At 34.2% G+C, this 23,113-nt stretch overlaps 1 protein-coding gene across 1 annotated transcript; it reads left to right on the top strand.

The window, feature by feature from the left end:
• Positions 1–160: 160 nt before the first annotated feature.
• Positions 161–16,666, top strand: LOC111190470 (CMP-N-acetylneuraminate-beta-galactosamide-alpha-2,3-sialyltransferase 2-like). The gene is made up of 6 exons (XM_049475271.1): positions 161–1,188; positions 8,218–8,411; positions 9,545–9,724; positions 10,168–10,213; positions 12,576–12,695; positions 16,494–16,666. The coding sequence occupies exons 1-6, from the start codon at positions 934–936 to the stop codon at positions 16,659–16,661; spliced, it is 963 nt and encodes a 320-aa protein (XP_049331228.1). The 5' UTR covers positions 161–933; the 3' UTR covers positions 16,662–16,666.
• The last annotated feature ends 6,447 nt before the right edge of the window (positions 16,667–23,113 follow it).

Genomic DNA, 23,113 nt, shown 5'->3' with positions numbered 1-23,113 from the left:
GTAAAGTTTACTAAAAGAAAGGATTGATTCAGTAAAAATAAATGAAGTAAAGTTTACTAAAAGAAAGGATTGATTCAGTAAAAATAAATGAAGTAAAGTTTACTAAAAGAAAGGATTGATTCAGTAAAAATAAATTAAGTAAAGTTTACTAAAAGAAAGGATTGATTCAGTAAAATAAATGAAGTAAAGTTTACTAAAAGAAAGGATTGATTCAGTAAAAATAAATGAAGTAAAGTTTACTAAAATAAAGGATTGATTCAGTAAAATAAATGAAGTAAAGTTTACTAAAAGAAAGGATTGATTCAGTAAAAATAAATGAAGTAAAGTTTACTAAAAGAAAGGATTGATTCAGTAAAAATAAATGAAGTAAAGTTTACTAAAAGAAAGGATTGATTCAGTAAATATAAATGAAGTAAAGTTTACTAAAAGAAAGGATTGATTCAGTAAATATAAATGAAGTAAAGTTTACTAAAAGAAAGGATTGATTCAGTAAAAATAAATGAAGTAAAGTTTAATAAAAGAAAGGATTGATTCAGTAAAAATAAATGAAGTAAAGTTTACTAAAATAAAGGATTGACTGTCACTTATTTACTCTGTGTAACATTTAAGTCTTGAAACCGAGTTGAAGTTACTTAAATGTACATGAAATTAAATTTACTTTAAAAAAAAGCAAATGCAGAAAGTTGCAAAACTTGTTTGAAGTAAATGTTTACGCATCATTTTTTTTAGTGTGCGCTGTGGAAGAACCCGGTATGTAAAATCCACACCATCCAATAAGAAAGAATGAAGAGTTGCACTTGAGTTCAGGGCTTTTAACTTGACGTGTGCTTCCCCGCCCACTTTCTGAATCACACTCCTGCACCTCTGTGGGTTTTTCCATCTAAACATCTGAACAGGCTTTAATGTCTGGCTGAATCTCCCGCAGATCTGAGCATGGCTCGCTGTCATCAGCTGCACAGCGTTTTTCAGGCCCTGCTGGCTGGAGCCCTCATGCTGTGTCTGGTGGTGTTAAACCCCATGAAGCTGGATGTGTCTCTGTACCCGGAGGATCCTGGATCCTGCTCCTGTATGAAGTGCATGGCGGAGGAGGAAGACCCCTGGTTTAATATACGTTACGACATCCAGGTGCCGAGACTCATGTCCAGCCGGAACAGCAACCTCAGTGCATATACCAGCAAATGGTGGAGGGTAAGAACATTGTGCACATTATATTACTATATGTTTTAACAGTATAGATATTAAGTATATATATATTTAAGTCTTTTAAGTAAATTGATTATGCTGCTATTGTCTTTCAGAATACTTAATGTTGTATTTAAGTCTTTGTTTAGAATTGAGTATAACAACTGTATCACTATATGTTATACACCAGATATATTAGAAATGTATTAAGAATGTATGTTAAATATATTTATATTTAAGTACAAATATGCTTTTGTTCCTGTCTTTTGTAAGTAGCACACTTCTAGTACGTCTTTTGTTATTTAACACTGTATCCTATGATTTACCTATTATAAATACAGAGCTTTGAAATATATTTTAACTCTTACGTTAATGTAATAGCTAAATATATATATATTTAAAAAAAAAATACCAATGTAGTAATTTAATTTACTTTCTAAAACATTACATAATATATTGTACTTTAAGTGAGCTACTGTAACAGCTGTTTTTAACACACTTTGCTAAAAATGTAAAAAAAATATATATATATATTTGGAAATAAGTATTTTAGAAGTATATTGAATTACATTAAACTAAAAGTGTACTTCATAGGAGTCTCTTTATTTAAAGTATGATCAAAATTTACTTTCAAACATTTGATGAAAGCATAACATTTATGTACTTTTAATATATTTTTGGTAAGTACATGAATATGTAAAAAAAGTATATTTACAGCATACTTGTTTTAAGTACAATTACGTATATATTTTCCACCAGGGTGGATACAGATTATTATTATTACTAAATGCGTCTACTTTCAGCATCCTCTTAATCCTATTTTAAACAAGGTTTTGTTCCACATATATCTTTTTATCTTCTTTAGCAAATTAAATATACACTACCGTTCAAAAGTTTGGGGTCACTCAAACAATTTTGTGTTTTCCATGAAAAGTCACACTTATTCACCACCATACGTTGTGAAATGAATAGAAAATAGAGTCAAGACATTGACAAGGTTAGAAATAATGATTTGTATTTGAAATAACATTGTTTTTACATCAAACTTTGCTTTCATCAAAGAATCCTCCATTTGCAGCAATTACAGCATTGCACACCTTTGGCATTCTAGCTGTTAATTTGTTGAGGTAAGCTGGAGAAATTGCACCCCACGCTTCTAGAAGCAGCTCCCACAAGTTGGATTGGTTGGATGGGCACTTCTGGCGTACCATACGGTCAAGCTGCTCCCACAACAGCTCAATGGGGTTCAGATCTGGTGACTGCGCTGGCCACTCCATTACCAATAGAATACCAGCCGCCTGCTTCTGCTGTAAATAGTTCTAGCACAATTTGGAGGTGTGTTTAGGGTCATTGTCCTGTTGTAGGACGAAATTGGCTCCGATCAGGCGCTGTCCACTGGGTATGGCATGGCGTTGCAAAATGGAGTGATAGCCTTCCTTATTCAGAATCCCTTTTACCCTGTACAAATCTCCCACCTTACCAGCACCAAAGCAACCCCAGACCATCCCATTACCTCCACCATGCTTAACAGATGGCGTCAGGCATTCTTCCAGCATCTTTTCATTTGTTCTGCGTCTCACAAACTTGGGGACCTGTGAGGCGTCTGTTTCTCAAACTAGAGACTCTAATGTACTTATCTTCTTGCTTAGTTGTGCAACGCGGCCTCCCACTTCTTTTTCTACTCTGGTTAGAGCCTGTTTGTGCTGTCCTCTGAAGGGAGTAGTACACACCGTTGTAGGAAATCTTCAATTTCTTAGCAATTTCTTGCATGGAATAGCCTTCATTTCTAAGAACAAGAATAGACTGTCGAGTTTCAGATGAAAGTTCTCTTTTTCTGGCCATTTTGAGCGTTTAATTGACCCCACAAATGTGATGCTCCAGAAACTCAATCTGCTCAAAGGAAGGTCAGTTTTGTAGCTTCTGTAATGAGCTAGACTGTTTTCAGGTGTGTGAACATGATTGCACAAGGGTTTTCTAATCATCAATTAACCTTCTGAGCCAATGAGCAAACACATTGTACCATTAGAACACTGGAGTGATAGTTGCTGGAAATGGGCCTCTATACACCTATGTAGATATTGCACCAAAACCAGACATTTGCAGCTAGAATAGTCATTTACCACATTAGCAATGTACAGAGTGTATTTGTTTAAAGTTAGGACTAGTTTAAAGTTATCTTCATTGAAAAGTACAGTGCTTTTCCTTCAAAAATAAGGACGTTTCAATGTGACCCCAAACTTTTGAACGGTAGTGTACATGTTTTGCTTTCTAGAATATTTAAAAAAGCAAGTAATTTTAGTATTAATTTCCTACTGATTGGTTTAATCTTCCTCTTTTTTTCGGAGAAATTATAAGAACTTCATTTCATTTCTTCAGGAAATATCAAAATAATTATTATTTTATCTTAAAGCAACTTGTTTGATAGTGTAATCACTTTAATCACACTTTAATCACTTGAATCACTTCAGTAAGACTGAGCTTCTGATTATATTTTATTACACTGGAATACACTGGAAATTTCAGAACTAATCTCCTACTGATTGGCGTAAAATTCCTTTTTTTGATTTGGCTTGTTTGATTGTGTAATGACAATAATCACACTTTTCCTTAATCATTTTCTTCATTAAGACTAATCTTCAGAAATTATTTTATTTAAAAAGTAGTACGCTGGTCATTTTAGCATTAATTTCCTACTGATTGGTGTAATCTACCTCTTTTTTTCTGAGGAATTATAATAATTTCATTTTTTTTTCTTCAGGAAATATGAAAATATAAATTTTCTTATCTTAAAACAACTTGCTTGATTGTGTAATCACTTTAATCACACTTTAATCACTTTGATGACTTCATTATGACTAAGCTGCTGATTATTAAATTTTAAAAAAGTAATACACTGGTCATTTTAGTATTAATTTCCTACTGATACCTCTTTTTCTGAGAAATTATAAGAACGTCATTTCATTTCTTCAGGAAATTTAAAACTATTAATTTTCTTATCTTAAAGCCACTTGTTTGATTGTGCAATCATGATAATCACACTTTTTCCTCTTTAAGACTAAGATTTTTTTCCTACTGATTGGTGGAAATTATAAGATTATTCTTATCTTAAAACAACTAGTTTATGTTTGTAAAGTATTCATCTTTTACTTTTTTATGTATTTTGTATCTGTATGTTAATTTTTTAAATACATATATTCATTAAGACTAAGCTTCTGATAATATGTATTTCTGATTGAATAAAACAATCAGTGTTAGAAATAATTAGATTTGTATTATTGCTGCCAATATTTGCTTTAATCACAACAATATTCTGTTTTTAAATCTTGGATAAAATCCTGGATCCATGGATAAAATTTTCATGCTGGTACTTTTACTGTATTTTTGGTAGGGTGACGATTATTACAGTGTAGAGTGATTAACACCTGGCAGACTAGATAATTTTAATGGTTTTATAATAACATATTATCTCCGGGAAGATTTATTGTACTATAAAATCCCATGGTAGTGTTGATGCTGTTTAAACTTGAGTATTGTAATGAGTTACAGAGTTTAACTGAGAGTTTTAGTGATGGAAATAAACACTAGTCTAGCTTCATATTCCACACTCAACAGCGTGGAAAGAAGAAACATGCCATTATGACCACAAGAGAGAGAGAGAGAAAGAGAGAGAGATCAAAAGAGAGAGAGGTGAGAGCTTATTATCTTCAGCGCTAATAATAAAAAAAGGTAATTTCCTTTCTGAACTCTGAACACTTAATAAAACTGTTAATGCTTCACCCGGCTAATAATGGGCTAATAGGTAAAATAACAGCTCTACAGACCACTTAAAAATGATGAATTTCTTTTATTTAACCAAATAAAAAACCTCTGGAATATAATCAAGAGGAAGATGGATGATCACAAGCCATCAAACCAAACTGAACTACTTGATTTTTTGCACCAGGAGTAAAGCAGCATAAAGTTATCCAAAAGCAGTGTGTAAGACTGGTGGAGGAGAACATGATGCCAAGATGCATAAAAAACTGTGATTAAAAAACAGGGTTCTTTAAACAAATATTGATTTCTGAACTCTTAAAACTCTTTATAAATATGAACTTGTTTCTTTTTTTTTTTTTTTTGAAAGCTCTGCATTTTTTTTAGCCATTTCTCATTTTCTGCAAATAAATGCTCTAAACTACGATATTTTTATTATTTGGGAATTTGGAAGAAATGTTGTCTGTAGTTTATAGAATTAAAAAGCAACAATGTTCATTTTACTCAAACATAAACCTATAAATAGCAAAATCCAGAGCTAGTTATTAGCTAATAGCACTATTATTATTATTATTTCTTCAATACACTCATATAGTTCATTTCTGATATAAATTATATTGAATCTGAACAACATTTCTCTAAATAATGTTTAATTCTTTTTATTACTCTTTTTATTCAGACTTATCTCACCTCAGATTAAGCTGAATAATATTGGAATTGTGTTTTATTTTCTCTTTATTATATTTCATCTGTATTTCATCTGTTTCAGGGATAAAATCGTCCTGCAGGTACCGGGCACCGTGCCCACATGCTTTTTACAGTCTAGCTGCAATTTATAACAGGACACGTACCTTTCCCCAGACTGATATAATCTGCTTTATTCAGTGACGGAACAGAACGCTGATGACCTTTTCCTCAGAATTTAACCCAAGCATGCGTGGACTGCTTTAAAAAAGATACTGAAACTAAGAGAACAATATCAGAATATTCATCTTTAGTCCTTTTCATTTTTCATCAAATGATACTAAAAAAATATTTTTCGTAACTCAAACTCATTGGCATTGACTCATTTTTTTGTGAAAAACATATATCAAAACACATTTTCGATAAACACACACTGTACACCACCCCCCCCCCCCCCACACACACACACACACATTTATATTACATACATTATGTTTGGTCAAGGGCTAATAAACATTGCTTCACGCTGATGGGCGTGGTGGTCTGGAAATGACGTGTGTTTAGGTAAATATCTGGCGTGTTTCTATCTTGGTGGCGGAAAAAAGCATTGCGCAATTGATCTGGTGAAACCACGTCTAAGATCAGCAGTCAGCCGCGCAGCCAAGATCACGATCACCCTCCCCCTTCACTATACCAAACACCATCACTTCCTTACCACCTTTACCTTTAGCAAAAAACACACCTGGCCCAGAACCTTCAGCAATCAACTATAAAAAATAACATATACTTAAAAATCTGCACAGTAACTATAAGCTATTATTTGTTATATTTATTTCTGACATTTATAATGATTAATATTTATGTACACAGACTAAATAACTGTAGCTTAATATAGCAGTTATAGACATTCTGCTGTTTGAGAATTTCAACAGAAGCTTATTCTCACTCAAATGCTGCAGTTTTTTTTTATAAAAAATTATAAGAGAAAAGAACTTTGACTAAACATACATTTATTTTATTTCACTTCACTATTATTTAACTGAAATTCACTTTTATGTATTTTTTTTATATCTGAAAAATAAAGCACGTTGTCACCCTGGCTTTTGGTATTGCCTCTGTTTTCTTAAAAAAAACTTTTTAATAAATAACATCGGTATCCGTGGTAAATTAAATTCATAATAAAATCCATGGTATTAAATTCACTATAACCACATATTTACTGATGATTAATGAAGAGAAATCAGGCAAAAAGCGCTGCGCCTCTCTCTCTCTCTCTCTCTCTCTCTCTTTCTGTCTTTCTCTCTTTCTCTCTCTCTCTTTCTTTCTCTCTCTCTCTCCCTCTTTCTCTCTCTCTTTCTCTCACTCTCTTTCTTTCTCTCTCTCTCTCCCTCTTTCTCTCTCTCACTCTGTCTCTCTCTTTCTTTCTCTCTCCCTCCCTCTTTCTCTCTCTTTCTTTCTCTCTCTCTCTTTATTTCTCTCTCTCTTTCTCTCTTCTCTCTCTCATTCTCTCTCTCTGAATTCAGCGCGAGGCTACAAATAATATAAAGTTTAGTTAAATAAATTAAGATGAGTGAGGACCTGTAAAGTTAATCTAATATTGTCAAATATAAAGGATAGGTTGAGGTTTTGATGAGCTGTTTCAATGATTTGAAACTGAACTGAAACTGAACTGAAATCTTATATTATTCTGCGCATCAGAAAGCCTGTGATTGTTTTAAATTATTTTTTTTATGAGATTATATTTTACATATATTTTTGTTTATTCATTTTATTTTTTATTAATATTTTATTGATCAAATTAGTTCGTTTTTTCTTCATAAAATAGAAATTCCTTACTTTTTATGTCAATTTTTATAATCTTTAAAAAAAATTATATATTTTTTTCTTTTTTATGTATATATTTTATTCGTCTATAGTAAATGTCAGTTTTATTTATTTATTTATTTTTATATTTTTAATCCCTTTTAAACTGTAAATGCTTAACGGCAATGTAAATGAGGGTCCCCCTCTAGTGAAAAAAATGGTCGATTGCTTGATTAATATTCAGTGTTGCAAAGCCAGTTTTTAGATAAACAATAAACAGAATAAAGAATAAAATAACGTTACTCTTATATAAGCTGCTGGTTTATCTTTACAGCATGACGTGTATGCGTGTCTCCTATGTGCTCTTAAAATAGTAATGCGCAGTCAGAGCGCAAAAAAAAGACCATCTAAAACATGATGATGATAACACTGGCACTCATCAAGACCACATCAGGAAAGAAAAAGCGAGAGTTTCCTCTGATGTACAGGAACAGTTCATCAGAGTTACCAGCCTCAGAAACTGCAAGTTAACAGTGGTGTAATTACTATGTAAATTGGGGTCAAACTTGGTGGCGTAACTAATGTGCATTAAAAAATAATAATGCATTACTGGTTCCAAGGCACTGGTATACAGTAATACTGTAAATACAAAAATACTTTTAGTTTCAATTTTAGAGCAGTTGCATCACTTTTTTTCACTTTAAAGATAAGAAACTCGAATAAACTCTCATGTTATGTGTTAATTGATATTGCATATATCTACAATTAAAAATATATGTCCTGTTGTATCTGTAGGGTCTTCAGAATAGACCCAGAAGGGTGAACTACACTGCATTAGTGGAGACCCTGTTCATGCTGTTCCCTGATGAAGAGCCTTACTCAGATTCTGGTCCTGACCGCTGCAAACTGTGTGCTCTGGTGGGAAACTCTGGCAACCTGGAAGGATCTCATTATGGACCATTAATAGATGCTCACGACTTCGTCATAAGGTACTGACAGCTGCATATATGCTGATTGTAAATTATTGTATTTTAGTAGAAAGAAAATATATTAAAGAAGCTTAGTTGGACTCCAGTTTATCTGGATTAGATTCGATTTATCTGGATGGGGGTTTTATTGAATGATGAGAAGCCGGAATGAAAATGAGCTGAAAGGAAATAGGAGTAACGAGGCTAATTCTTTAAAATGTTAGGAGTAGAAAGTTCAGATAATTGTATTAAAATGTACGAAGTAGAAGTAAAAAGCGGTACCTTAAATAAGGTAACAATGTATTTGGTGAGTTTCTTAATGACAGTCTTGCACAACATTATTGCAGTCTTTGGGGACATTGCCATGGCTTTAGAGGCATTTGCTGTTACGGTCTGCATCATGCATGTTCTCCAGTGTCATGCAGCCATCTGCCAATGGTGCTGGCACTAACATGATCCTTCCTAACTAACATCCTTCCTTCCTCTCTATCTCTGGTGTGGGTCTTCCAGATCCTTCATCTTGCCTTTTCCCCCCTTTCCTCTCTTCTTAAACTTTTCTCAGAGGCTTCTATTCCGCTTGCAAAGAATGCTAACCAACACAACAGTACAGTCACTGATTGAGTCTTTCCACCAATATGGAACTGGCACCAGCAAAAGTAGCAAAAGTAGGTTCAGGAACCAGCAGTTCAGTGGGAACCGAAGAATACTAGGTTCTTCAATGTTCAATGTTCTTCAAATCGTGAGCGCTTCTGTTCACCATCGCTGTATAACGCCTTCTTTTGATGACATATGATGTGACATTTTTACGATTTCACTAAAAAAAGAACTAGCGTTCCTTTGATTGAAAAGTACTGTAATTCAGAATGTCTCAAGATGTCAAAACTACCTACCAAGTTGTATGCCTGTTTCCTGTGTCATGCATCCGTCTGCCAATGGTGCTGGCACTAACATGATAACTCATGGGTCACCCAGCACATGTCAAACAGTGTATCCTGTCTGTAGTTTATAGAATAAAACAGGAATGTTCATTTTACTCAAATATATACCTATAAATAGCAACATCAGAGAAACTGATTCAGAAACTGAAGTGCTCTCTTAATTTTTGGTTTCAGAGCTGTATATGAAACTAAACATGTAAATATTCTGTACCACAGGATGAATACAGGTCCAACCAAAGGCTATGAGAAAGATGTTGGGTCAAAGACCACCCACCGGGCCATCTACCCAGAGAGCGCTGTAGACATGGATAACTCCACCCACCTCGTACTGGTACCATTTAAAGTCCTGGATCTGCAGTGGCTCATCAGCATCTTTACCACCAAACATATAAAACGGTGAGATCATACCGTACACACACCTGACGACACATTTTTATTATCAATAAACAAGAACTCCTGGTCTATTTCTGTCTCTGTGATTGTCTGCAAACAATGAAGCATAAAACACCCATCAGCTTATACAACCCATAAGCCATGCATTTTCTGTTTTATCCTTATTATAAAATACTATAAAAATAAACTAGCATGCTCCAAAACTACCAAAGTCATTATAGTATCAGTAGAGAGTATTGCATGTGGTTTTATAGATCTAGAATAGATGGATATTAAAAGGCAAAGTAACATAAAGGTAAAAAAAGTACAATATGGATTTAGTAGAGCTGTTAATAGTTATATTTCTCAATTAGTGTGTATTTAAGAATATTTTTATTCATTTTCTGATGCAAAGAATTTCAATTCTCATCATTTGTACCTTTGTATCTTTTGTTCTTGTTCTATAGCACCTATAAACCAGTGAAAAACACAATACGAGCAAACATAGACAAGGTAAAAACACACTCTACTATACTTTTAAGGGACCACTTCAGTTTCTGAATCAGTTTCTCTGATTTTGCTATTTATAGGTTTATGTTTGAGTAAAATGAACACTGTTGATTTATTCTGTAAACTACAGACAACATTTCTCCCAAATTCCAAATAAAATATTGTCATTTAGAGCATTTATTTACAGAAAATAAGATACAGAGCTTTCAGACCTCAAATAATGCAAAGAAAACAAGTTCATATTCATAATCAAGCTTTAAGAGTTCAGAAATCAATATTTGGTGTTATAAACCTGGTGGTTTTTAATCACAGTTTTCTTGCATCTTGGCATCATGTTCTCCTCCACCAGTCTTACACACTGCTTTTGGATAACTTTATGCTGCTTTACTCCTGGTGTAAAAATTCAAGCAGTTCAGTTTGGTGGTTTGATGGCTTGTGATCATCCATCTTCCTCTTGATTATATTCCAGAGGTTTTTAATTTAGTAAAATCAAAGAAACTCATCATTTTTAAATGGGCTCTTATTATAAAGCACTTTATTAAGAATACTACATGTATCTTGACATGGTCTTCTGCTGTTGTAGCCAATCAAATCCTCTTTTCTGTTCTCCACAATTGTACATGGTGGTTAGTATCTGAGCTACTGTAGCCTTTTTGTCAGCTCCAACCAGTCTGACCATTCTCTATTGATCTACCTCATTAACCCTCTACAGGATAAGGTTAACCCTTAAGGGCAACCAACCAAACCAATGATCAGATTTTCAACTTTTACAGATTTTTACAACTTTCCATACCGTACCTTATTTTTATGTATGTATGTATGTATGTAACATTGTATTTAGTCCTTAATACCATGTTACATAGCATATCTACGTCCAATACAATTAGGCATACAGATGGCTCATAAATTAAAAACAAAAAATCTGACTATAATCTTACATTCTTGTGTTTTTTTTTATTATAAAACAGTGTTTTTTTATTTGTTGCCTTGTGCAGTTAGACCACTTATGTTAAGATTAATCATATCAAAGCAGTGGTTTGTATATACATCCCAGTTGGCACACAACCTACCTTCAACGTTGAAATTTGGTTGAAATATGACTAAAGTAATGTCTGTTGTTGTTTCAATGTTAAATCAATGTTGAATCACATTTAATCTTAACCCTTGTGTGGTGTTCATATTTTTGTTACTCGTTTACTTTGTTACTTGTATTTAATTCAGCAAAATTAAGCAATTTTACATTAAAATGCTTTACACATGCTTGCTTCACCTAAATTGCAAGCAATATAAACAGCTTACATGGTTAATATTTGTCCTTTACCTTTCTTATGTTACATTTCTTTTAAAAAGTGCTACTCTTTTTTTATTAGTTTTTTAATAAAATGTAAAAGAAAATGAATTAAACTCAAGATATGAGTAGAAAATTTGTTTAGTTTCAAATTTACAAATGAAGCAATGTTTATTAGCCCTTGGCCAAACATACTGTATGTATTATAAATGTGTGTGTGTGGGGGGGGGGGTGTTTACAGTGTGTGTTTATCGAAAATGTGTTTTGATATGTGTTTTTCACAAAAAATGAGCCAATGCCAATGAGTTTGAGTTAGAAAAAATATTTTTTTAGTATCATTTGATGAAAAATGAAAACGGGTCCCACAGACCCGAACACCACACAAGGGTTAAAAGGTTTTGCAAATGTTAAAATGTTGATGTTGAATCAACATAATGTCCTCAACCTTCTGCCTTTTAAATTAGCATTTCACATTTAATCAACATATAATTTCTAAAAACGGTTGGATGGAGGAATGAAAAAGTTGCCATATCAACATTAATTCACTTTTCAAAATCAACATTGCTTCAACGTTGATTCAATGTTGAAATGCCAGCTGGGACAGTTAGCTCCCTAGCTGAAACTTGCTAAACTAGCGTCTCTAAATTAGCAGTTTACAAAGTTAACATTGGCTGACTTTGACTCTAAAACTTTCATACCGTTTGTAACGTACCGCTAATTAAAATGCTACTCTTTTCATTCAAAATGTTGATTTCCAACTTAAACCAATAATGAAACAACCTGCCGATGCGCTTTGTGCGTAAATAACACTAAATTTCAGGCTCATTACCACCCCACACCACTAGATGGCAATAATGGAAACAATGGCACCTCCTTTGACCTTCTCAGTGATTTATAATGTGACCATTATCTGAAGCTTCTGGCATATTTCTGTATAACTGCATGCACTGCGCGTCTTCTATACAACTAACTGAGTTAAAAACAATTGTAAAATATATGTATTTTATATTAGCATTTCTGCTAATCTTGCCTTTAAAACTGTTCTCTGTTTCTTTTTTTTGTTGTTTGTTGTTGAAGGTGATGATCTTGCACCCTGAGTTTATCAAATATGTGTATACAAAATGGCTGCAGAAACAGGGCAAATATCCCTCCACCGGCTTCCTGATGCTTGTGTTTTCTCTACATATCTGTGATCAGGTAGGAAGTATTGCCAATTTCCACACATTTCCACAATATTAAAAACCTTAACCTTAAGAAGAAAGGCAAGGAAAAGGGGTGGTCAAAACAAAAAAAAGTTCTGCAACAAGAAAACAAACTAACTGAAACAGGGTTTTTTTATACAGTGGATGCCAGGTGAAAGCAATGTCAGAAATCAGGTGAGCCAGAATGCTGAAGCGTCATGTGATCCGGCATGTCTGGCTGCAGGTGTATTCTGGGAAATGGAGTTTTTGGTTTGTGAAGTAGAGTCCGTGGCAGGCAGACAATGTCAGGACTGGGAAAAAAAAAAAAAAAAAAAAAAACTACTATTAAAAATTTTAAACTAATACCGCTTTAGACTTAACACTTTGAACTCTAGGCTGTTTTGGTTTAGTGTTTTTTCTCCGTCTTTGTTTTCAGTTCCTCTTTTTCAGGTCTTATAACACAGTAATTATATCAGACAGACACATGCCCTGATCTCTTTTACTCCAGAAGACATACGGCTGCTCAAAAATATAATCATTTAAAATGTAAAAGGAAGCAGAATTGTTATATTTTCCTGGAACTGATCATGTTTTGCTCAAAATTTTACCAAGCGCCTGTTTTTTTTTGTACTTATTTTTGAATGTATAGACTTTAAATACAATCACACCTAAGATATATTTTCAAAAATGGTTAGACTAGAGTGTTTATGAGTTGAAAGCGTAAGAATATTGATGATTTAAGTTCATTACATGGATTATTAATTATTACTTTGATAAAATACATGGAGAAACAGCATCAGGTGGATTTATTTCTCTTGATAATCAATAATCACACCTCTAGGATACATGTAGATACACCTGACACTCAGAGCAGCCTATGCCTTTCAGTGTTTTGATGATCAGGACACACAAAGAAAACTACAAAATATACAAAAATATAAACTTTTTAGTCTAAATAAATAAAAATGTTTAGTGCAAAATAACCACTTAAAGTAAAAATGTGCAAGTAAAATAAAAACTATATAAAGTAGTGCGCACACCATACCTAGCTTTAGTTTGAGTAAAGCAGGTAGTTTCACACTTTTTCTGTGGACACTTTTGAGTCTGATATTTACTGATATTATTTGGTTTGAAACATCATATAAATATGTTTGAAGCACTAAAGGTAAATAATATTGGTTGGGGAAGGAGATTTTTCACTTTTTTAGGTATTTTTCTCAATGAGTTTCTTGTAGATTTAGCTTTACCGCACTGGGATGTCATCACTATTTTTAGAAAGAGTAAGCCATATATGGATTATGTTTATGAGTGAAGGGATTCCTGAGTAATTAAGCTGAGAACACAAGATGAGATTTTGGAGGGAAAATCCATCAGTAGGGTTCTAAGGGTTAAGCATTAAAATTTAGTGATGTTTTATCTAACTAGTTAACTGTTAACTAGTATCTATTTATTTAAGTATACTACTTTTTTATATTTAAGTATTTAAGTATTTAAGTGCTACATTGTCTTCTCTGGAGGGTGTTTATCATATTTAGTTTCATTCCGTTACAGAACGATCTGTACTGCATGCACTACTAATGACGCAATTACATTAGATATTGGGTGGTGCTTTGGGTGAATGTACACCTAAAATTTACACCCACGCAAATGATTTACATTCCGTTCTTTTGGCAAAATTAGAATCAGATAAATAAAGCTTTAAGCTGCTTTACGTAGATATTTCCAAGTGTTCTTTGTTCTCGCAAATCTTGGTAATGCTACAAAATACAGCCCGTGTTTTAGAGGGTAATTACTGAGTACTTAGAGAGCAAGATCAGTAAAAATCAGGTGAGCTGTGGGTTTATCAACCATTAATATAAAACCTTGTTGTTTCTGTGTATTAAAGAAAATTAATGAATACATTTTCTTTAAAATCTCAGCGTTCCTGATTGTGTTGTTAAACATATATTAATATTATTGTAGTTTAGTCTTGACATTATAAACTATACGTTTTCCTCCTACTCCACCCTTTACAGTTTTAGCTGCTTCAAATTCTCATCTTCTTTTTCAAACTCATAAAATCAGAATAATAATTTCCTGAAGTGTGACTGAAATTAAGCCTTTATTAGTTTAGGGAAATTGCAGGTTCTCATGTGCTTTATGTTACACCACAAGTGTTGGGGAAAGTATAAGGTACGTTTCAGAAAGTTACCTAGTTTTTACACTCTTGTTCCTGGTTGTTCTTTACTTATACGTACAGTTAAAGTACCTGTAGGACCTGTAATAGTATTTCGATTGTAAAATAAAATAAAACCAGTCTATGTATGATAAACTGTTACATTTAGATTTGCCATGATTTTAAACCCCTTAACCTTAGTTTTTACATTGTAATCTCCTTTTCACAGTGGCCATAAAGTGTAATTGTGTTTCTTTATCCTGATTACTTTTTTTTTGCCGTGGTCTTAATGCTTAGGGGAGCTAGTTTCTACTGTAGCTCTGTGAGCTAAAATGAGCTAAACTTTCCCTTCTACCTATTCTGGTGTAAAACCCAAACTTTAGTTCTTTTTTTTTCAGTGGAAAGATAAGCAGAAACTAAGTTAAAGTGGGTTAAACAGAAGTACTGGACATTTATTGTAGCCTGCTTGGTGATGACATGAAAAGAAAATGAGTAGCTGAGCTAAAATAACAAACATAAGCAAAAGAGAACTACACACCCACACTACAATTTCCAGAATACATCACCATCATTCTCATCTGTCCTTTCAACACGTCCAGCCATCTTTTTACTAAGGAAAATTACAAAAAAGTAACACACAGATACTTGGATAAGTAACTTTAATCTGATACTGGATTGGTAATAGTAACACATTAGATTACTCATAAAAAAATGATTTACTAATAATCACTGGTTCTCAGTTTGGTTCTGTGATGATAGCCAAATTAGAATGTAAAAGGGTTTTTTTTTTTTGCTGTGCCCTGGCTGTGAAATCATAAAATCAAAATCAACATATTTAATTCTAGAAAAAAAAATAGCTTGGCTGTTTAGTTTTAATAATTACAGGTAACCTCAAATTACCCTACTTTACATTATTATTGTAAAGTACCTTAATTATTAGCACTGGAGATTTTTTTTGTTTTTAGTAAAAACGATGATGCACGCTAAAGAAAAGAAAAAAAAAAACCTTCATAAACCCTATCTCCATGGGATTAGTTTCTCAGGGCATTCTGGGGTAATTTTCTCTTTTGTGTGTGGGGGGGGGGTTATCCTCTGTGATTTTATTCCTGTCCAGAACAAGCATGTACGTGTTTTTCTCAGACGTCCTCTGAAAAAAATATATAGGCTGAATTATCTACTGTTTTTCGCTGAACTCCGTGGTCCTCCGGTAATTTTAGTCCCATCCTGATGCACATCTCTGAGTTTCATTCCCTCAGGTTTAATAAAATAGCTATTTGTCCACTGCCGAGCATCGTAATCACACTTTGTGCACGCGTTTCCACAGAGATTCATGCTAAAAACACAACAGCGAGTGGAAATACAAAGCGACCGAGAAACGACCTAAAAACTGGCTGGTCCACTGTTTTTTTTTTTTGCATTCTTGATAAAAGAGTTTTATCTCTGAGTAGAAGTGTGAAATATTTTTCACAGACCCACTGAGAAACTAATCCCATCCAGATAGAGTTTTAGATTTCAGTAGAGTTAGTGGAAATGTCAGTTTGTTTAAAACTTTACGAAAACATTATTTAATCAAATTAAATATCTCTCTTAAATCTCCCTCTCTCTTTATCTTTCTCTCTTTCTCTCTATTTCTTTCTTTCTCTTTCTCTTTTTTCTCAGGTAAACGTATTTGGATTTGGTGCCAGAAAAGACGGACGCTGGCACCACTACTTTGATAAAAGATATGGTATTTTTCATAATACACCAGAACACAAGGGAAGTGTTGAATTCGACATTATTGAAGAACTCCATCTTTTAAATAAGATCCACCTTTATAAAGGAAATTAGAATAAAATCAGGTAAATCATTAGTTGTTCTAATTATAATAATGAAGTTTTGTTCATTTAAGTTTGGACTGTTCTGTATTGTAGGTCAACGCTAACGTCATCCAAATATATGAAGAAAAAATATATGGTTCTATTAATATAGTGTTAAACAAACCAGAATATGTTTTACATTTTACATTCTTTTTGTCTTACATTATCTACATTCAAGTATCACCTCTTGCTTAGATTTCATTTAAATTACATCTTAGTCATAATATACGTACATCCCCTAGCTACTCTGTAAAACGTTCAATTACGCCTTTTACAGCCCAACAATTTACAGATAAGCTTCCAGACTTATCAACTCTAATATATTCTCCTATAGACCCAGTAGAACTAGACAAACTAACCGAAGGTTTAGAAAATACCTTTCGCTCTACCTTAGATGTTGTAGCTCCCCTTAAACACAAAATAGAGAGACAGAAAAAGCTTGCACCGTGGTACAATGATCAAACTCGTACCTTAAAGCAGTTAGTACGAAATTTAGAGCGTAAATATCGGTCAACTAAACTGGAAGTGTTTCACTCTGCGTGGAAAGACAGTCTTGTTAAATATAGAAAAGAACTTAATAAAGCCCGCTCAGCGTATCTGGCCTCACAGATCGAGATAAATAAAAATAATCCTACAGTTCTCTTTAGTGTTATTTCCAAATTAACTAAAAACCAGGCAGGTACTGAACCTCAGATCCCAGCCATTCACACCAGCAACGATTTTATGGACTTCTTCAATAGTAAAATTGAAAACATCCGGGATAAAATTAAACAGATAAATATTACATCCTCTCTATCATCTGGTCTGGCTGATCTAGAACAAAACCCTGTTACTGAAGTTAGGTTGGAAGTCTTTAACCCACTTCCACAGCTAGAACTAGAGAAAATTATCTCCTCTTCAAACAGCACAACCTGCACACTTGATGCTGTTCCCACAAAATTACTAAAACAGGTACTGCCAGATATAATTAAACCTCTGTTAATGATAGTAAACTCATCACTCACCCTGGGCCATGTACCCAAAGCCTTTAAGACAGCTGTAATTAAACCTCTGATCAAGAAACCAAATCTTGATCCTAGTGTACTGTCTAACTATAGACCTATTTCAAACTTACCCTTTATTTCTAAGATTTTAGAAAAAGCTGTAGCCCAACAACTTTGCTCTTACCTGCAAAGAAACCAGATCTATGAAAAATTTCAATCTGGATTTAGGCCTTATCATAGCACTGAGACAGCTTTAGTTAGAATAACAAACGATCTACTTATAGCCGCCGACCAAGGCTGTGTTTCCCTACTCATACTTCTCGATCTGAGCGCAGCCTTTGATACAATAGATCATACTATCCTTTTAGAAAGACTAGAGAACATGGTCGGTGTAACCGGAACTGCCTTAGCATGGTTTAAATCGTACTTAACCGATCGCTATCAGTTTGTGAGGTTAAATGATATGTCTTCCAGTTATACCAAGGTAAGATATGGAATTCCACAAGGCTCTATATTAGGACCGTTATTATTTACATTATATATGCTCCCACTGGGCAAAGTTATTAGAAAACATGATGTGAATTTTCATTGTTATGCGGATGACATGCAGCTCTTCATATCAGCCAAACCTGATGACAGAGTGAGATTAAAGAAAATCGAGGATTGTGTAGAAGATGTAAAATCATGGATGTCGCACAACTTCCTCCTATTAAATAGTGATAAAACAGAAGTTCTCCTATTAGGCCCCAAAGCTGCTAGAAATAAATTATCAGACTTAATGCTAAATCTGGCTGACTTCTCAGCCACCCCTGGTTCAGCAGCTAAAAACCTTGGAGTTATCATAGATTCAGATCTAGCATTCGATAAACACATATCTAATGTTACTAGAACAGCTTTTCTACACCTCCGTAATATTGCCAAGCTAAGAAATGCCCTATCACTGCATGACGCAGAAAAATTAGTACATGCCTTTATTACCTCAAGGCTAGATTATTGTAATGCGCTACTGTCTGGATGTTCCGGCAGTAACTTAAATAAACTTCAGCTAGTTCAAAATGCTGCAGCCAGGGTCCTTACTAAAACGAGAAAATTTGACCATATTAGTCCAGTACTATCAGCACTGCACTGGCTTCCAGTCAAATTCCGCATAGACTATAAAATTCTCCTGTTAACGTATAAAGCCCTACACGGACTCGCTCCTGAGTATTTACAAGACCTCATCTCCTGTTATGAACCATCGCGATTACTTAGATCTCAGGGTGCTGGTTTATTAGTAGTTCCTAAAATTCAGAGGAGCTCTGCAGGAGGAAGAGCTTTCTCTTATAAAGCGCCTCAACTCTGGAATAATCTCCCCGAATATGTTCGGGACTCAGACACAGTCTCAATCTTTAAGTCTAGACTGAAAACTTACTTGTTTAGTTTAGCTTTTGGTAATTAATGTTTTTCCCTTTAGATAAGGCTGCAGATTCAGGGGTTCATGGACAGAGGAAATTGTTGTAAACTGAGATGCTGGTGCTGTTGTTCTCCCACTGCACACGGTCACTCAGGTTTGTGGACGGTGGAGTGGGTGGATGCCAGTGTTTCAGGGAGCCTCCATGTCTATGTTACCTTCTGGCTCTCTGCCTTTAGTTAGGCTGTTTTATTCAGATCTGCCGGAGTCATTTGCCACACTCTGATAATGTTTTAATATTCTCAGTTTTGCATAAATCCAGTCAAAACTAATTCCATCTCTCTGCTTTCCTCCGAGTTACTGACTGCCCACCTGTCTGACCCGATACCGAGGGATGTTGGACCCTCAGGCTCTCATGTCCTCTGTCTGGCCAGACTGGAAGTTTCTGAAGTCAGCTCTTCTCCACCACCACCACAGATCAGCTGCTCATCGACCATCTTACTCTCCACTACAGATTACATCCAAGCCATTAGTGGCGCTATTACACTCCTGAGTACATAAAACCTATATAAATGTATAAAAGACTTTTTACATTTTAATTTAAAAGCCATTTGACCAGTGGTAGGATGGTCCCCCCTCAAATGTGAGTCTTGGTCCTCCCAAGGTTTCTTCCTCCTCCTGCAGCTCTGAGGGAGTTTTTCCTTGCCTCCGCGCTCACTGGGGGTTCTGTATTCTTTATTTTCTATGTGTAATGTTTTGCCTGAGTCTTTGTCCTGTAATCATGTTTCTGTAAAGCTGCTTTGTGCCAACCCCTGTTGTAAAAAGCGCTATACTAATAAATTTGATTTGATTTGATATTAGAGATGAGACTGAGAGGTGTCCAGTAATTTTGCGATGGAAATACAGTATGCTTTGTATAGTTTTAGCTGGGTCTTTAGGGGAATTTTACATTTTCGGCCCCAGATCTTTTAGATCAGGGGTGCTCAGCTGGTCTCACCCCATACCCACATTTTCTAATGGTCATTAAGTCGTAACCCACATTTATAGAATAAATCCAAACAACGTTTTATTAGAAAAATAGAGTTCAAAAACTCATTTAAACATACATATGCATGCAAAGTGAATTTAAGAGCAATTATCTTTTAAGAAACTGAAAAGAAACACAACAACTACATATATATACATTTATAACAATGAAATTAAATATCAAAACTGCAAATCTTTGATTGCAGCACACATTCACTGTGGCATTGTTCCAACAAGCTTCTGCAATTTCACAATATTTATTTCAATCCAGTGCTGCATTAACCCTTTCAGACCTGAATTTTGTTCCAGTGATGGAAAAAATATAGAAATACTGTCTCTAACCAATTTTGTTTCCCATAACATGATAAAAAGTGTTCTAAATAGCATAATTAGTGAAAATGAGCTTGTATTACTTTGCCTACTTTGTTCTGTATTGCTGATACGCCCTAATGTCTGGTTTATGATCTATTCTAATCGACATCAGGTCTCGATTAGTGTTTAGTGCAACAAACCATTTGAAAAAAGAAACTACATTAAGTCTATTGTAATTGATGCAAGGTCTGAAAGGGTTAATTTTTCACCAAGATCTTGCAGCAGCATTGATGATGGTAGAGTCTGACCGCTGCACAAAGCAGTCTCTGTTTTTTCTCCCAATATCAAAGATGAATACAAAATCAGATAAGCATTAATTATTTTTACAAGCTGTCCACGATCTGCCCAGAATGTGTCCATTATGCACTTTTGGGTTCTGATAAGTTACTTTATTTTAGTAATTCTGTAAAAAAAAAACTCATATATTATATAGATGTATTAAGCACAGAGTGATCTATTTTAAGCATGCATTTCTTTGATTATTAATGATTATGACTTACAGTCAAAGAAAACCCAGAAATCAGTGTTTCAGAAAATTACAATATTATGAAAGACCAATTGGTACTTTTGGAAGCAGTGTGTGCAGTGTGCCAAGTCCTGCTGGAAAATGAAATCCGCATCTCCATAAAAGTTGTCAGTAGCAGAGGGAAGCATGAAGTGCTGTAAGAATTTGAGGGAAAACAAAACTGCACTGACTTTAGACTTGATAATAAAACACAGTGGATCAACACCAGCAGATGATCAGCATGTCTCTCCAAACCATCACTGATCATCAGTACATTTTACATTTCATTTAAAGTAAATCAAGGGATCATAGTCTGGAGGAAGAGTGGAGAGACACACAGTCCAAACTGCTCGAGGTCTAGTGTGAAGTTTCCACCAATCAGTGATGGTTTGGAGAGACATGTCATCTGCTGGTGTTGATCCACTGTGTTTTATTATCAAGTCTAAAGTCAGTGCAGTTTTGCTTTCCCACAAAATCTTACAGCACTTCATGCTTCCCTCTGCTACTGACAACTTTTATGGAGATGCGGATTTCATTTTCCAGCAGGACTTGGCACACTGCCCACACTATCAAAAGTATCAATTGGTCTTATATAATATTCTAATTTACTCTGATTTGTGGGTTTTCATTGGCTGTAAGCCATAATTATCAACAATAAAATAAATAAACGCTTAAAATATATATATATTTCACATTTTGAACTGAATTACTAAAATAAAGTACTTTTTCAATGATTCTGACCTGGATCTTCTCAACCAGACTTTTTAAATTTTCTCTAAAGTTGTCAGTGAAGAGATATTAGTTCAACTTGTCAGTTAAATGTACCAGTTCTTGCGTTGTCAGTCCATAAACTGTTCAGCTTTATCCATAAGTTTAGACAAAGCTAAGACCAATGCCAATTTTTCACCCTTGGATGATGAAAATGTCCTGTCTTATGTTTACTCATCAACTAACCCGCAACAAAGAGTTTTCAGTATAAACCGTATCCTATGTTTACTCATCAGCTACCCTCAGCACCAAGTTGATAGGAATTTCCTAATAATAAACTACAGTGGTATGAAATAGTTTGGACACCCCTGATAATTTTCATCATTTTCTTTTTAAATCATTGGTTGTTCAGATCAGCAATTTCAGTTAAATATATCATTTAGCAGATGAACACAGTGATATTTGAGAAGTGAAATTAAGTTTATAGGATTTAAAGAAAGTGTGAAATAATTCTTTAAACTACATTAAGCAGGTGCATAAATTTGAGCACCCTTGCCATTTTATTGATTTGAATACATTTAGCACTAATTATTAATTATTGGAACACAAAATTAGTTTGTTAAGCTCACTAACCTTTGACCTACATTCACACAAATGAATCCTGAGAATTATGAGAAAAGATTAAGTCACCAATTGCAAGTTTTTATCTTCTTTTCTCATCTTCTCTGAAGAGCGGCATCATGGGAGCCTTAAAACATTCAAACTCTTAAACGACCTGAAAACAAAGATTGTTCAACATCATGGTTTAGAGCAGTGGTTCCCAACCTATGGGTCGCGACCCAACCTATGGGTCGCCAAAGATCCACGATGGGTCGCGAAGCCCTCTTGATTTTAAGGGGTTTAATTTTAATACTATATAGTCTAGGGTAAGCAAAATTCGCCGCGCTGCGCTGCGCTCTCTCTCTCTCTCTGGCGCGCGCGCGGGCGCTCTCTCCAGCAGCGCGGAGCTGAATTCAGCGCGAGGCTGAATATAATAATATAATAATATAAGAATATAAAACTCAGTTTAGTTAAATAAATGAAAATGAGTGAGGGCCTGTAAAGTTAATCAATTATTGTCCAATATTTGGACAGGTTGAGGTTTTGGTGAGCTGTTTTACTGATTTGAAACTGAAACTGATATTATTCTTTTTTTTGTTTGTTTGTTTTTATTTTATATAAATTATTTTTTATTCATTTTAAATAGTTGTATTATTTTATTGATCTAATTATTTTTTTCTTCATAAGATAAAAATTCCTTATGTTTTATGTATCAATTTTTCCTTTTTACGTGTTTATTTTATTCATCTATAGTAAATGTCAGTTTTTATTTGTCATTTCTAACCCCCCACCCTCCCCCCCACCCCAACCCAATTATACACTTACATCTTTTACATTTG

The sequence above is a fragment of the Astyanax mexicanus genome, chromosome 2 (genome assembly GCF_023375975.1).
Source record: "Astyanax mexicanus isolate ESR-SI-001 chromosome 2, AstMex3_surface, whole genome shotgun sequence".
NCBI lineage: Eukaryota > Metazoa > Chordata > Actinopteri > Characiformes > Acestrorhamphidae > Astyanax > Astyanax mexicanus.
Note: the sequence above shows the minus strand (reverse complement) of the source record. Positions and strands in the feature narration are given on the sequence as shown.